The 16,444-nt window shown below is 37.6% G+C and overlaps 1 protein-coding gene across 1 annotated transcript; it reads right to left on the bottom strand.

The window, feature by feature from the left end:
• Positions 1 to 4,022: 4,022 nt before the first annotated feature.
• On the bottom strand, positions 4,023 to 16,376 carry LOC121965736 (carnitine O-acetyltransferase-like). The gene is made up of 10 exons (XM_088071177.1): positions 16,214 to 16,376; positions 15,469 to 15,643; positions 14,945 to 15,123; positions 13,584 to 13,684; positions 13,267 to 13,386; positions 12,159 to 12,281; positions 10,965 to 11,100; positions 9,890 to 9,952; positions 7,546 to 7,683; positions 4,023 to 6,663 (listed from the first exon to the last, which is right to left on the bottom strand). Exons 3-10 carry the CDS (start codon positions 15,053 to 15,055, stop codon positions 6,448 to 6,450), a joined length of 1,008 nt encoding a protein of 335 aa, XP_087927303.1. The 5' UTR covers positions 15,056 to 15,123; positions 15,469 to 15,643; positions 16,214 to 16,376; the 3' UTR covers positions 4,023 to 6,447.
• Between the last annotated feature and the right edge of the window lie 68 nt (positions 16,377 to 16,444).

Raw genomic sequence — 16,444 nt, 5'->3', positions numbered from 1 at the left:
GACAGAGAAGGATTACAGCATGAATTGTGTGAGGGTGGCTTCATTTTCCGCTCAGGATGTCATTACTGGACTATATCTTTACATGGCAAATAGTAGTTTGCTGCTTTATTAATGCTCTAAAAGTCACATACAGAACCTTTGACTGTGTTCCTCAAAAAAGTCTCATCAGCAGGCAGCTTACAGTACAAGAGGAAAGTAGTAGAGGAAGCTGAGGTCACTCACTTGCAAAAGTGGAACAGGACAATTCAAGGAAAAGTTATCAGTTACTGAAAGTGGCTCAATATTTAATAATATAAAAGTATCTTTATAATTCTTCTCATGTAATGGACTCTGCTAAACTTCGTTCAAATACATAGCCAAGGTCACTGTGACCTTGCATCGTGGAAACGATATCTCAAGAACACCTTGAGGGAGTTGCCCTCCTCGTTCTAAAGAATACAATATCTCAAAATGGCCTTGACAAGAGTTTCCGCAAATTTGGCACAAATGTCCACTAGGACTAAAAAATGAACTGATTAGAATTTGGTGGTCAAAGGTCAAAGTCACTGTGTGCTCACAACCCATTTTTGGGCCATAACTCAAGAATTCACACGCTAATTCTGACAACATTTCACATAAATGGCTAATGAGATATCCAGGTGTACTTCTGCATCTGCTGTTGACGTCCTGGGAAAGCACTATTGTGATGTCAACACAACCAATCAGGAATGGAGTGTAACTAAATACATTTATTGCAGTACTGTACAAATCTGAGATACTTGTACATTACCTGAGTATTTTCCTTTTGTTCCATTCTGTACTTTTACTCCACTACATGTTAGAGGGAAATATTGAACTTCTAACTCCACTACATTTATCTGAAAGCTTTAGTGACATATTATATTTTTTTAATAAAACATACAACTTTATAAAAGATAACGTTTTGTTATAAATTAAATTACCAAACAGTTTATACATATACAGCTGAAACAATTAATTAATAAATCATTCAACTGACAGAAAATTAATTGAAAGAAAAAAAAGATGATTTGATATTACACTTTGTATTGTGTTCTATGTATTGTCTTGGTTTTAATGCAGAAAAATATTTTTCTATAAAATATTGATGTAGGGGTTTTGTTAAACATTTGTGTAAGCCTGTGGTCTCTTGACCTCTCCTGACACTTTTTTTTTAATCCTGGATTTTATTCAGTTTTTAATTGTGTGTAAATAAACTAAAACTAAAAACCCAAACTAAAAATGAAATTTAGGTCATTTTATATTATTTTGTAAAATTATTTCAAGGTTGTTTTTAATTAAATAAATTACTTTTGTTATCATTTTTATTATTTATTTTTTCTGCAATTTGTCCTTCACAGTGTGTTACTATTACTTCGGTAAATGAGCTGTATATTTTGCATCCACCTCTGATTACAATTATCTGCAGAAGACAGAAGACGCAGTTCTTTCTGGTGATTTTTTAAAGGCATTATTGCACTACTTTTACAATTTGGGAAAAAGTGTGCATGGACAGGTGTGTTCCATTTCCATCTCCTCCCCCGCTCGCGTTTCCTCTGTTCTCCAGTTTTGGTGTCTTTGTTTACACAATATCCAGGGCTTGGAGTAAGTCAATAAGGGAAGTGAAATTACTGTGAAATGCACAAATGTGAAACTAGAGGCAATTTGCTAATCTGGTTGAAATCCATACATATTTTTGGGGTGAAAATCCAATCATCACTTTATTGTATGTCATGCAAGAAAGACAATAAAAAATTGAATGTTTAAAGCTTTCGTACTGACATTTAAGGTGCATTCACTGATTTATGGCTTCAGCATACAAACTGTTGGCCTTTGAATGACATGGTGAATTAAATTACTTTTTTCTCTTTTTTTAAACCCTTTGAAAACTTAGCAAGTTACATTGATTTCTTTCAAAAACATGGGAGGAAGGCAATGAGTATCAAAAAAAATAAATGACTCAAAAAAAGTAAAGAAAGAAAGAGGAAGTTGAGAAAGGAAATTACCTAAAAAAAATTAATAAATTCATTCAAATGATAATTAATATATGAAATGATGATATGATATATGATAACTATAAATACAGTACAGATGAAGAAAAAAGACAAAAGGACAAAAAAAGCCAAAAGCAAAAAAAAAAAAAAACATCAAACAAAAAAGGCAAACAAGACTTGAAAAAAATGCTTAAAAATTAAAAATAATTCTGGAACATAATTTTTAATATGTGATTGTGATAATTATAAATGGTGTTTTTTTTTCCTGAGATTTTTCTTTTTCCCCTAGCTTAAAGAAATAATTTCCTGCATCTTTTCATTTCCTGCAATTTGTGGAGCATTTCACAGCAAGTTATTAATTGTCTTTTCCCCTGTGTTTTAGACTTTTTAATACTTATCAAAAGGCATATCTGAAAGCAGCACAAGAAAAGCGATGTTGCTCCAGGTTTCAAAGGGTTAAACATTAGGGGAGTGAGGGTTAAATCATTGCAATTTGAGATTAAATATCGCAAATTTTATCCATCTCATCTAGAAATGATGAAATAAAGGTTTTTTGGTTTTGTTTCTCCACTCAGCCTAGAACATTTTGTTGTCTAGACCTCGGATAGTCATAATGGATTCATAAGAAATACCCAGGAAGGGATATCAGATTGGCATTTGAAGTGTCTTGTGTGGTGAGTTGTGATCTATAAAGGAGAGCAGATGGAGCAGCTGGAGAGGATGTGAGGTTTCGGTGCGGGGGGGGGGTCAGTGACTGTTCATGAGTGGGCTGGGACTTCACACGCACTGTTGAGGTGAGGGGGAGTCAGTACTCAAGCGGCAGACAGAGAAATGAAAGTATCAGAGCGCAGAGCTGAGGCGTGTGAGGCAACATGGACAGGGTGCACTTTCTGCCTCAAAACATGCAGGCCATCAGTCACCACCACCTTATACTGTATATTTACAGCAGAGTACTTTTTCAAACTTAAGAGTGGATACTTTGCTTTAGTACCAGTAACAGCCACAGTGACTAACCTGTTTGCCTAAAAATGCGTAAGCTTCAGGAAACTGCATTATTCGCATCCTGACCACTGGCCGTTTAATCAAAATAAAAACAATTCAAAAGAACTAGAATTACCGCTTTGTGGTCATATGCCTCCAGGGAAGTTCCAGTTACACATGTGTGTGAAAACAGAGATGCTTCACACACATCTTCACCCGGCAGCACAGAACATCTAAACAGTCAGCACAGTTTCAAGGTGGACAGCCAGTATCTGCCCAGATGTCTCCCTCCCTGACCTTGACCTTTCATGATCAAAATCATTCCGTTTATTCTTGAGTCCGCTTGGACATTTATGCCAAATTTAAGGAAACTTGAGATATTTAGTTGACAAGAATGGGATGGATGGTCGGATTAACGACACAAAAACATTCTTGACTAATTTTATTTATTTTTTATTTTTTTATATATGTATGTGTATGTATGTTTGTGTGTGTGTGTGTGTGTGTGTGTGTGTGTGTGTGTGTGTGTGTGTGTGCGCTTTATGTCCTTTTTGATCTCCAGGCAATTTTCTTGCAACTTTTTACTAATTTCTTGCCAATTTTTTTGTGCAATTTCTTGTTAAATTGCTCATTGCCCACTCATTAATTTTAAGAAATCAAACCAATTTCACAGGTTTCAAAGGGTTAAAGTGAAAACTCTGAGGTATAACCAGCCATCAACAGAAGAATTGAGAAGGACCAATTGATATGTGTGAACCTACAGTTGGCTTTAACTTCCTTATCCTGACACAGATTGCATTGCATTTTTTCAAGTTGGTGTAAATGGAGTAGAAAATAGAGGCTATCTGGGCCTCTGCTATGCAGATTTTGTCTATTCTTTCATTGATCTGTGAGTAACCCTACTTTATGCATATGCACTAATACATATCTGGTTTAATATCATCCCTCTATTCCACGGTTTCTGCTGGCATCAAACATGTCAGTAGGGCACTGAGATGATGCTAAAAGAAAGAGGTGCATCAGTAAAACTTCAGAAAAGCAGCCAGAAGGTACAGCAAGTGCTTCAAATGCATTTAATTTGGGAGGAAGTGTTGAACAATTTGAACATGCTTTGTGTTATTATGTAATTTTCCTGCTCGACTGTCCTCACAATACCAAAATCTTCATTACTGCATTCAGAATAATCACATCTCTTCATTTCAAGCTACTGCAAGCTGACTATCTTACACAACAAACATGGATGAAATGCTAACTGGCCAATAAAAGTCGATCAGGTGGAGGCGTCTCTTCCTCAGACAGAGAAGTTACATTCGCTGTCTCTATCTGAGGAATATTCAGTCATTTTGCAGTTTAAAATGTTTCGATTCAGACACAGTATGTGGCTTCATTGCACAAAAACGAGAACATGATAGATCATTTTTTAAACATGGCGACTTTCAACTGATAAAAATCAATAAGATCCTGTTTTTAAGACTCAATTCAGACTTTTCTAACTCTACTGTTGTATGACAGAAATAAACAGCAGGGGAGGACAGCAATGCAGAATTCAATACTGCCACCCGCTGGGTGTCATATGGTAGAAATTTTAGATATATAATATTTCTGTTCTTAATTTCTGACATTTACGAATGCCCCAAAAAATGTTTCTGCAGAAAATTATGTCACAGTGAAGCTGACCTTTGACCTATTAGATATAAAATGTCTAACTGTCATTTTAGACTTTGAATGAATGCACTTATTATGACAAAACTTCACATAAGAGTTACACACTGTCACACCACACTGTCTGTTCCACCTGGTAATGACTTAAACTTATTCCTAAACTTGGTTTTAAATCAGTTTAAAGAATGTATTTATTTTGCACTTCTTGTCTGCACTTTTGTTATTTTTAATGACTTTTATTTTAAAAATGATAAATTATTTAGTAATCAAATGTACCTTTTACATCTTATCTCTTCACTCTTTATAAACCTGTATCCTTGTTATGTTTTATATTTTATTGCTCTGTAAAGCATTTTGAATTTCCCTGTAGTACCAAATGTGCTCAACAAATATAGCATGCGTGTCATGTCTGCTGTGAAGTTGAAATAAAGTCTCACCTAATATAGTTGTACGGCTTTCAAAATATGCAGAGGTCTAAGGCACGGAGGCGTAAACCAGATTGTGGCTCCATGGACAATCCTTTTCCATACAATCACCAGATTGTTCTGTTGACCAGTTCTGGACTCGAAAATATTATCAGAATTGACCAGTGTCGAAACAAAAATGTCTTTTTAAACAACTGTGCGCCATTTTTAAACAAACAGTGTGTGGGATTTAGGGGATTTTTTTTTTTTTAGTAGCGAGGATCGCAGATTGCAACCAACTGAGACTTCTCCCAGTTAGACTTTTTTTTTTTAGTTTTTATTGTTCAGGAGATTTTTATTGGGAGCTGAGTTATCCACAAAGTCTCTTGCTCTCCAAAACTAAACGAACATGTTGGTTTAAGCGGGCAAAAACATGATTTAAATCCAAGGGTCCTAAATTGCAACCACTCCTATACCGCAACCAGCTGAAACTGCTCCCAGTTAGAATTCTTCAGTGTTCATTTTTCGTAGGTTTTTACCTGGAGCCGAATTGCCCACAGAGGTCTTTTCCTTTCCAAAACAAACAGACCCATTGATTCAAACTGGTAAAAACGCTCAATAAAGCAGTTTCAGGTTAAAAATCAGTGTTGTCCTGATGCTGTTCGTTGCAGAAGGGCTTCTAACCACGGTGGCCGGCACAAACAAACGAAAACGTGAATGTTGCTACCTAGAGCCAGAGCTTGGTTTGTCCATTCTTGGCTACTGCAGAAAGATGGTGGTGCAACATGGTAATTCTCCACTGACAAGGACCCGCTCCCTATGTAGATATAAACAGCTTATTTTGAGGTAATGAAACCACGATTCTTATTCCAGGTGATTATACACTAAAGAAAGCATACTCATTATATTAAAACTCAATTTCTTCCAATATATCCCCCTAAATCCTACATGCTGAATCTTTAATTTAATGTGCGTAAATTCAAATAACACCACAGGAAAATCTAAATTTCTGATGCTTTTCTATGAAGGTCCACAAGCAGGATGTCTGAGCGCATTGTGTAGCTGCACAAAATATCATATCAGTTAACCCTAACCCAAATATTTTGTCCATTGCCCAGGAGACTTAATCCTCATTGGACCGATGGCCGATGGGCTTTGAGATTGTAGCACGTTTCAATGCCTCATTTAAAATGCATGTTGATAATCAATATCCAGGTGAGAACCCTGGTTCAGACTACCAACCGGAGCTCAGCAGCCTTGCAGCAGGAGTGGGGTTCAGTCATTCACATGTTACTCAGTCACACTGAAAGTGGTTTTACCATCAGATCTGACTCATTAGCGCCGTCACTGAAACTGGCCCTGTCGCATCAACCTAATCTACAGAGAGGTTAGTAGAGTCTAAAGGAGCTTCACAGTTTGGCTCTTGGGGTTTGTTCCAGCAGCGTCCTCATGTCCAACAGAGTGTCCTGCATGGCCTGGGCCAGATGTGCCGAGTTTGTTTCTTTACAGGAGTTGAAAGAAGACACCACAAAGTTGATGTGATCCTCCATGGGATTGTAGCACACGCCGTATCCGTCAGGTACGACTGGGCCGAAACACATGACGCAGTCAGTTTTGGAAGGTACCTTGTGAAAAGAGAGAATGTGGTGGTTAGTTAGTCAACCATTCCATGAAAACTGCTGAGTTTGGAGTTCAAACATTTAAAGGAAAACATGAAACAGTCATTTAGGCCAGAAATAATATCCGATATTTTATAATGTTTAGTTTGGATGACGGATGTGACAGCAGCGATCAATCAATGATTGTAGTTTTCGCTCAAATGTTTTCACAGCAACAAGAGAACCTGACTCAAGGCCCGTCTATCAGGACAGTCTCTGCCCTTGCAAACTTTACATGATGACAGCAAACTCGTCATAACACTGAGGTCTGCAAGGGCTCAGTCCATAAATCTAGAGGGTAGATATTTGGACTCATCAAAATATGCTCTACAACAAAATCAAAATTCACCACTATTTGGCTATGTCTTTCTTTCAAAATAGTCTTTTCAAGCATGACATATTCACATCATCAGGCAAAAAACATGGGGAAAACAACTTCTGTTTCATTACATTTTTAAAGTGTGTTTGTATAAATCATGATTTTTAAAAATTTGGCTGCATGTTGAGTTTGGTATAAGCATTGACCAGAGTGAGAAATTCAGCCACATTATCCTAAAGCTTTCCAACCTGCCAAAGGCTGATCTCTTGATATAATGAGAAAAGAAATTATGCCTGAGCTTGAAAAATATGATTCATTCTTTCATTGCAGGTCTGACATATTCTTCAAGCTGTAAAGTACAGTATGAATTTAATTTGTGCATGATCAAAAATCTTAGAATTCCAAGGTTCAATCTGAACAATTTCCATGGAATGACCCATGCATCATATTGTCTTTGAGGTCTTAATATTAGTTTACAGGAAAAAACATCTTTGCTAACAGGCAGTGGCAGTTTCAGCGCTGGCCCATACCTGACTTGTAGACAGCTTGTAGTGTAAAGCTTTGGAGTAGGCCGCATCGGTGTAGATAGCAGGTATGGAGAGCTTTTCTTCAGCAGCCTGCATTTTAAGGCCCAGCAGGTGTCTGTCTATGGCCTGGCCACTGATCGCCTGAAGGGATTGAGAAAATGATCTATTTACAATATTAGTCACCACATGTTAACTACTAAAAACACAATACTTGCATTATTATGGATTTTTGTCTATAAATCTGAAGTACAGTATTTCCTAACAGTTGGTCACTGTAGTTTTTAATCAGGCGTTACTCAAACAAAAGGAAATATTGCATCAGTTGGGGATTTGTTGGTGCTCTCGCATTTCAAGTATTTGTGACAGCAGAACAGTGTGTGTGTGTGTGTGTGTGTGTGTGTGTGTGTGTGTGATTAGGTCAAAATAAACTGCAGATCCTGTGTTCATGGTAATGACGGCACTTAGTATGTTTACATGAAGTTAGAAAAAGTGGAATTATTGTGTCAGTCCAACTAAAACTGGACTTTTAAAATCCATGTAAACATGTTAGTCTGACTGTAATCTACTAAATGACAAAACACAACCAGATAATTCAATTGGAAGTTAAGCTTTTCCGTAATGTAAACATCTCAATCCTCCCTCAGTGGTTAAAGATAGGGACTGTTCATCACTTATGAGGGGGAAGGTGCTACAAAATGGGTCAGGCATTAAAAAATGTGAGAAGCAAAACAAACTTTTACTAATTAAAAATCTATATCGGTTCACTATATTTGATTCTTGCCTCTTCTTAACCTTCAACAACGGCTGAAGGAGGCAGCAGCAGAGCAGCAGCTCAGTGGAGTAAAATGACTGTTTCTCTCAGTGGAGTCTGGTGTTTTTGATAGAACGGCTTAAAATCCCCATCTTTAAGAGCTGTCTAACAGCAAGATAAAGCTGTGAAAATATTCTAAATATAGCGCACACTTAAACTGATATTGATTATTTTTTGTAAATTATGTGTTTTAATAGCTTTTGGACAACTATGGCAAAGAGGAAGAAGATATATCAGGTTGGAGATACACACAAAGTACTCTTTAATATTACCAGTATTGAGTGAGACCACCTCAGCCAACAGCAGTGAAACCAGCTGCAATGTAATTCCTGCAGCCAGAAAGTGCTTATTTTTGCCACTGACAGGCTCTAGTTATAGCCCTGAATTATCAACCCACCAGACTCCATTTAAATAAACCATCATTTTGTCATTGTATAACACTTCATTCAAAGTCAAGACAAGCAAAAAAAAAAAAAAACATCTCTCTTAACACATCTTGGTTTGTCTTTCCATTGTTCCACCACTCACCAGCTCTGGTTCTGATTAAATAACCCTTAATTCCTCCAGTTAGATGTGAAAATATGCTGGCTCTATACACTCTTAAATTAATGTACATTTAAATGGAGTGTTGGGTTTGTTAATTAGAATTTCAGGTTTTAGATTAAATGTGAATTATCATACTAAACAAAATGGTCTTTTTTTGCTGTGGGGATCTTTTCTATTATGTTGTCAGACATAATGGAAAATTAACATTTTTAGTGGACATACATTGACGGTGCTCAACTGGCCCTTTTGCTAAGCCCCACCCTCAAACGCCACAAACACATTCCATGAAGCTACACAATGCACACGCTGCTACATTTGTTCTAGGTAAGGCAACATAGTGTTGGGCAAATTTTTATGCAAAGTAACAAGTATATATAACCCCATACATTATGTCGGCAACATCGCGTATAACATCACCTTGCAGCAGACTTCGCTTGGTAACGTTAGCTTAAGTCAGCTGATAGCTGCAAAAGTTATGGCCAACTTCAGCTTCCTAATGTTAGCTCACCATGTCATCTGTTCAGTCTTAGTCTCAGTATTTGTGTTCTTTGACAATCCAACATCAGTGTTAACTGTAGCAAAAGGTTGTAGTTAAAGCCTACCCAGCTGAAAACCATTAACATTAACTTAGCTGTAATATTACAAAGAAAGCAATAGCTAGCTAATGCTAGCACCATGCCATAATGAAGAACCTTTTGATGCTTCTATGAGAAATAAGGAGCCTCTGTCCACAAAAGTACTGTATATCTTCTTTGGATTTGTCTTGACACTGACAGCTGCCATTTTTACTTTAAGCAGCACGCTGACTGTTGACAGTGAGCTAAAGGGGCGGGGCTTAGCAATAGGTCAAAAGCCCACAGGGATTACATTGCAGCCTGTTTCACTGCTGCTGGCTGCAGAGCTCTCTCTCAATACTAGACCAATTTAAAAAAAAAAAGTAAAACATTTAATTTTTAACTCTGAACCAGTGCTGTGGCTGTGAATACTTACCATGTTAGTATATGACCTGTGTGCTTTGACAGCTTTCTCCATGAGATCAACCTTTTCTGTGTTCTGTGAACAGAGAAAAGGCAGCAGGAAGGCAGAAACAATACAACACATCTTACAAAAGGTTATTCTTGGCCAGTGTTCATTTGTCAATTTGACTAAAAGCTTGCTGTCTAACAGCACCAAAAGAATAATGTGCACTCATCATCACATCATCACTTGGTGCAGGGAATATATATCTTAATATCGCTGTTTTAACTGAAATATTTGGTGCAATATTTCAATTACAACAATTCTCTGTGCAATTATTCAAATGTGCAATAATCCTCCAAATCCTGAATGTAGGCTATACTTAATATGTGACAAATCTTGTCTACATTCTTATTGTTATTCTTGCTTATCTTTGTTGTGAATTGTTGGAGCTTTGCAAACATATTTATATTTTTATATTTTAACATACATACTGGTTTTATACATTGCATTGTAGCATAAGTGCACAGTTTTATATTTTACACACCCAGCACATTATCCATATCATAATTTAAATGTTCATATATTACTTCTGTCTATTACTGTATTTCTTACATTTATATTTTTACACACTTACATACTCAGTGAACTACATACTTTATTTTTTATTTTTATTTTACTTTATTTTAAAATATTCAAATATTTACATAATGTGCTAATTGTTTACTATTACTGTATTTACATTTGTATATTTAGATTTTTATATACTTGTGTACTTGTATACTATGCTTAGCATCTGAGTGAACGAACTGCAATGTCCCCTCAGGGATCAAAACAGTATTTCTGACTCTGATTTATCTTCGGCTTGATCGTCTTTTTGAGAGGTTTCCAGTGATGTCTTTATTCAATTGTCAGAGGCTCAGTGCTCATGTTCTGTTGCGTAACTCACAGATATTGTGTGTGAAGTTCTCTTTGAACCTGACTGTTACACTGTACGTATAATGCTAAGGTTGATTGATAAAGCTCAGCGTTACCATGTCAGACAGTCTGGGCTGTAATCAAAGTTGCTACATACACAAGAATATCTCTTTCAATTTTCTTGACAGACCTGTTTGCTGGGGTCATCAAAGGCCTTGACAAAAGCGGCCGAAGCACTTGAGGCTGACCGGACTGTATCTGTGCGGCCCAGTCTGAACATACGCAGGGAGGCACTTTCATATGTGGCACAGCAGCGCTGGTACATCCTGCCCACACAAGAGGAAGGAGAGACAGTGTGAGAAAACTGTGTGCTGGTGGAAACATAACTTCTGTTACACATAAACAGCTTTGTTTGCTTACATTATCCAGGTTATTACATTTATTTTAGGTCAGTGGGAAAGACCTGTTATTAATAAGAAAAAGATTATTCTACACAATCACACCAGTTTAAATTTTAAGACAGTTTCATTTTTAGGTCAACTCTTCATTCTGTTTAGGACAACGGGTGTAAACATGGATTTGAGTCACAGTGCAAAAATTTAGAAGCTCCACAGATGGTTCTCAGTTCAAATGGTGAATTCTACTTTAAGGTATTTACGATTTTTATGAATGATATCCTAAATAATATAAATATATATTGTCACCATAACTGTGAGGAAACATCTCATTTATAATCTATTTTTCTTGCAGGCCTTAATATATTGATCCAAACATCACACAGGATACAATAAATGACAGGCAGTCTGAAAAATTTACTCCACTATAGCCCTGCACTCCTGTAACATTGCCGGATTCACAAAGGACAGAACCGGATATACGAAGATATACAAAGACATGATCTGTTCTCTCTGTATCCGAAATACTGCCAAACAGCAGATGATTATGGTTGATAAAGGATGATTTTTGTTTTGCCCGTCTGCAGTTGCAAAATTCAGCATAGTTTTTCCCAGGCTGCAGCTACTGCAGCGTGCACAGGCAGCAGACAGCTCTAATTAAGTGGAGGCTGGCTGTTAGTTTTGGGAACACTTTATATGCAGCAGGGTTTTCTATAAGTGGAGAGCACATCATCATCATCATCATCATCATCATCATCATCATCATCATCATCATCATCATCATCGCAGTTGATCGTGTTTATTTAACAAGAAAGAATTAAGAAAGAAATAAAGATTAAGAACATGAAAAATGGGTAAATGTATTTCATCTCATTTAATGAATACAAGAATTTCTGACACATATAGACTCTGATCAAGGTTTTTTTTTAAATGTTTTTAATGTAAAAGAAAAGATACTTCCAGCTCCACACCACTTTTCACTATCTCACCTGTAGTAGGCCAGTTGTAGTGCGATCTGTATGAAAGCATCAGGACTCATCTTATAGGTCTTAGGGACGTTTTTCCCTAAGTGGCTGAAAATGATGACTCTCATGTCCAGGTCTTGGGCCAGTCTGTGGAGGGAGAAATGTGAGACCCACTCTGTCTCTGTGCCTGATGACATGCAGTGAAAATGTAAAAACTAGGGCTAGGCGCTAAATCGATTTTTACGATTAATGCCAATTTGTGGTTTAGATCGATTTTTAAAATGAAAATCTAGATTTTCTCTTTAACTTCCTCCGCTGCTCCCTTTGGGCTTCTGTAGTTCTTAGTGGCCTACGCCCTCAACCCGCACTTACGCCCTAGAGATACACACAACATGATAGCAGTCTCGTCAGTCATTTGGAACTGGTTCGGTTTTGTGGCGTCAGATCTGGAACAATCCACAGTCCACTTAAAAGTTTGTTAAAAGGCTGTTGCAACTAAAGGCAGCAGCCAACATTACTGAAATACTTTTCCAATTGAGTCTTGCATGACAGACCAGCTGCAAAGCTGTTACTGATGCAGTCGAGTCGAGCTGCATATCCCTAAAGATACGGTGCCCACATATACAGTAGATAAGCCTGCAGATTTATCCACATGCTGAAAACTATCCGCCCCAGCTATGTGCTACCAGCCGCCCTGCCTCATCTGAACAACTGTACATGTGAAAAGATCATTAGAGAGCTGGAGGGGAAGTGGTTTGACTCCACTACCATAGACCGATGCTCCAGTCATTTCAACACAACAACATTATTTGTTAACACGGAACTAACGTTGACCGACAGTTGTATGAATCAGAATTGGTCATTTTCAGTACTCGACTGTTCCAACTGCAAAACTGACTTGAAGTCCTACATTTTTCAGTTCGCCTTTGTTAATTTGTATTGCTTGGATCAAAGCAAATCTTGTTTTGAGTAATTTCTTTATCATTTGTAATTTGTTATTGGGGGGGGGGGATCAATTAAAACTGTAAATTGAGCTTGGTGTGAAAAAATTGCATTTCTAGGACATATTGCCCAGCACTAGTAGAAACACTTATTATAAAGGTCACAGAGTGTTTTTAAAATCTGCCCTCACTTGTTCATGGCCTGCTTAGCTTCCTCAATGTCCTTCTTAATCTCAGGCGTGATGTTGAAGTGCAGCTTCTTGGGCATGGGCAAAGGCACCATGGGAGTCCGCACCATCTCTGGCTTCCTCCTGTTACCACCAACACGGCAGAAAAGAGACAACACATGAGATGGAAGAAAGTCATCCTTAATGAAGCCATGGTTCTCTGTCCATGCTCAGCCTGAAGCAGAATGTCACAGTGTCCTCTCTGTCTTGTTGCTGAACGTTCAAAGACGTTAAAACAAGAAGAAATCCAAACAAAACAAAATAAACTGTGACCCACTTACGTGTACTCTACAACATGGTCGATCAAGGCCACTATGGGTGGGCCTTCAGCCGGGGCATGCTCGTAGTTCACACCACACATCCCGTCTTGTCCTACAATAAACTGAGGAAAGATCAGACACTTTTACAAAACATAAACCACAGATTTGCATAACATCCACCTGAGGAATCTGTTGAGAAGGTCAAGTTACAGCCCAGTCACCAGAAGAAGAAAACGTTGCCATTGAACATTTCTGCAGCTCGTGAATACATTACGTTTGCATTCTGCACATTTTAAATGTATGGTATCAAACTTCGTCCTCAGCAGGTGGAGGGGAAAGTGGATGGTGTGTCAGACCACAGTTTGAGACCAACAAACAACAAAAGTGGGTGTTTCTCTCAAGTAATTGCTGTTTCCAGTGTTTTAGGCTCTAAACATGGGTGTTTTATGGTAACTCATTGCAGTGTTTCTACTGGGGATAGTGCCACAGATAGTTGTTTTTTGGGTTGTTTTTTTTTATCCAGACAGCCCTGCTCTTCTAACAGGAATTGTGCTCCTAAAACCAGGTATTTTAAGCCAAAACATGAGCTTTTTCTTACCATAACCTAACCACATGTTAACTTCAGCACAGTTCAGTTTCAGTGTATCCGCTACGTAATAACATGCAAATGTAACACATCTGTGGTTTCAGAAGCGTACAATGCCAACATTTTTTCCAAAGCTCCAAAGTTATTACAAGTTGTTTAAAGAGAGTCAAGTCTCAAGTCTGTTTGTTTAGGCAAATCAAGTCCTTTTTGACTTGATGACTTAATATTATTATTATCATCATCATTATTATTATCATTTTTGATATTATTATTATTATTGTTATTATCATTACGCAGCAGTGAAATGGTAATTAGACTAATTTAAAACATGTCCGTTACCTTAAATAAAATATTTAAATATGGATGACAAAAATGTAGTATTATTATTATTATTTCATTATGCACCACTGATATGGTAATTGGACTAATTTTAAAATATGCCCCTATTATCACTGTTTTTAAGAAAATATGATTGAATTAAATATTTAAATAATGACAAAAGTTTTTGACATTGATTTATGGTAAATACATTTTTATAATAATTAAAAAATAAAAAACAATCTTTAGAATAATCCATAAATTAGTTGCATTCACTGACTTAAAAATAAAAACATAACATGCATAAAAAATATTATAATATATATTTGTTAAATGCAAGTGTTCAGAAAGAAAGTTAAGTCTTACGCTGTCATCGTGACCAAGAGCTGTGGGAAACATTACTCAAACTATAACTAATAACTCCTCTTTAACAAAGTGTTTTTATAATAAGTGTATATAAAAAGCCTGAGTGGGTCACCTGCAGCGTCTTGTCAAACCAGCGGTTGCCGCTGTTCCACTGGCTGCCTCCTCCATGCAGCATCTGGATTGCAGCACAGCTGCGGTACGTCTCATCGGACCCCTGGGGCATCGCTCCATCCAAACACAGAGTGAAGATGCTCCTTTGGATGGCTGACACGGATTCTCTGTTGGTCTTATCTGGACACAAATCAAACATGATGTTCTTGTGAAATCAGATTGAGACAGTTTACCTCATCTAGGTATCTAAAATTTTTCACATGCTGTATCTAATTAGCATTTCTACATTAGGGAGGCATTGTGTATCTAATTAGCATTTAATGATTTATCCCTGTGTTATTATCATTTATTTCAATTTTATTTTGAAATCACTCCATCATTTGGTTTAAAACCTACAAATGCAATTACAACCTATTTTCTGAATCAAGCTTTGCATTCTGCTGTTTACACTGAAGATCACTCTCACACTGCTTTCTATGAAGACTCCAACATCCCTTAGCTTGGTGTCGGTGGTCTTTAGCTCACCCTGGTTAAGGTTGACGTAGGCTTTGCCCCAGGAGTCTCAATGCTGGGTGGTGAGGATGCCCACAGGTTCTGTGTTGGTCTGCAGTGAGGAGCTGCAGATCCTCTCCAGCTGAACACACAGCTGATCAGCTGTCAGTGGAGTCCCGTCGCTGTTGTACACGTCCAACACAAAGAACTGATTCCAAGAGGAGAAAAGACAAGCTAGGATCAGTTGGGTGTCTCTTTTTTAGATGACAGATGTGAGTTTATTGCTGGCGTGTGACTTTTTTAAAAAACTAGACCAAAACTAGGAACACATCCCTCCTCAGTGCTTACATTTTTAGTAATGCCAAACCCATTTTGCAGCATCCTTTTCCCCTTCATATGTGACAAACTGTCCCTATCTGTACACACCGATGGAGGCCAGAGCAGCGGCTATGAGCACATGCAGAGCACCAAGTCGTCTTAAATTTGACTGAGGTGTTTTCATGACAGAATAGCTCATCTTCCAATCAAATTATCTGGGTGTGTGAGTCCGATTTTGCGAAATGAATGTAGTCCGATTTTAGTCACACTGACATGTTTACATGTATTTTAAAAGTCCAGCTTTAGTCAGACTTACAATACTTTGACCTTTTTCAAACACCACGTAAACGTATGTTCTTCATGAGACAAAGCACTCAACTGTCAAACGTTTAACTTGCTTTGTGATACATGCCCCAAGTCCCATAGAAGATCACAAGACACAATAAGTGGGACTCATCACCTGAAAGTTATGGACCACAGTGATGTGTTTAGGGGGCCTGGAGCTCCTGGCGTGGTTCACCACCGAGTCTCTCTTCAGACCAGGGATACGGCAGGACGACAGCACTTCGTAGTACTGATTCATACAGAGGGCCTTCCCTCCCAGATATTCAACTGGTAGTGTCTCACTGCAAGAAACATGTTAAACATCAACTCAGCCACAATGTCATTTACAATATTCTGCTACTGACAT

This window comes from Plectropomus leopardus, chromosome 20, assembly GCF_026936395.1.
Source record: "Plectropomus leopardus strain MGB_pleo_1.0 chromosome 20, ASM2693639v1, whole genome shotgun sequence".
In the NCBI taxonomy this organism is placed as follows: Eukaryota; Metazoa; Chordata; class Actinopteri; order Perciformes; family Serranidae; genus Plectropomus; species Plectropomus leopardus.
The sequence above is the reverse complement of the archived record's forward strand: the minus strand, read 5'-3'. Positions and strand labels throughout refer to the sequence as shown.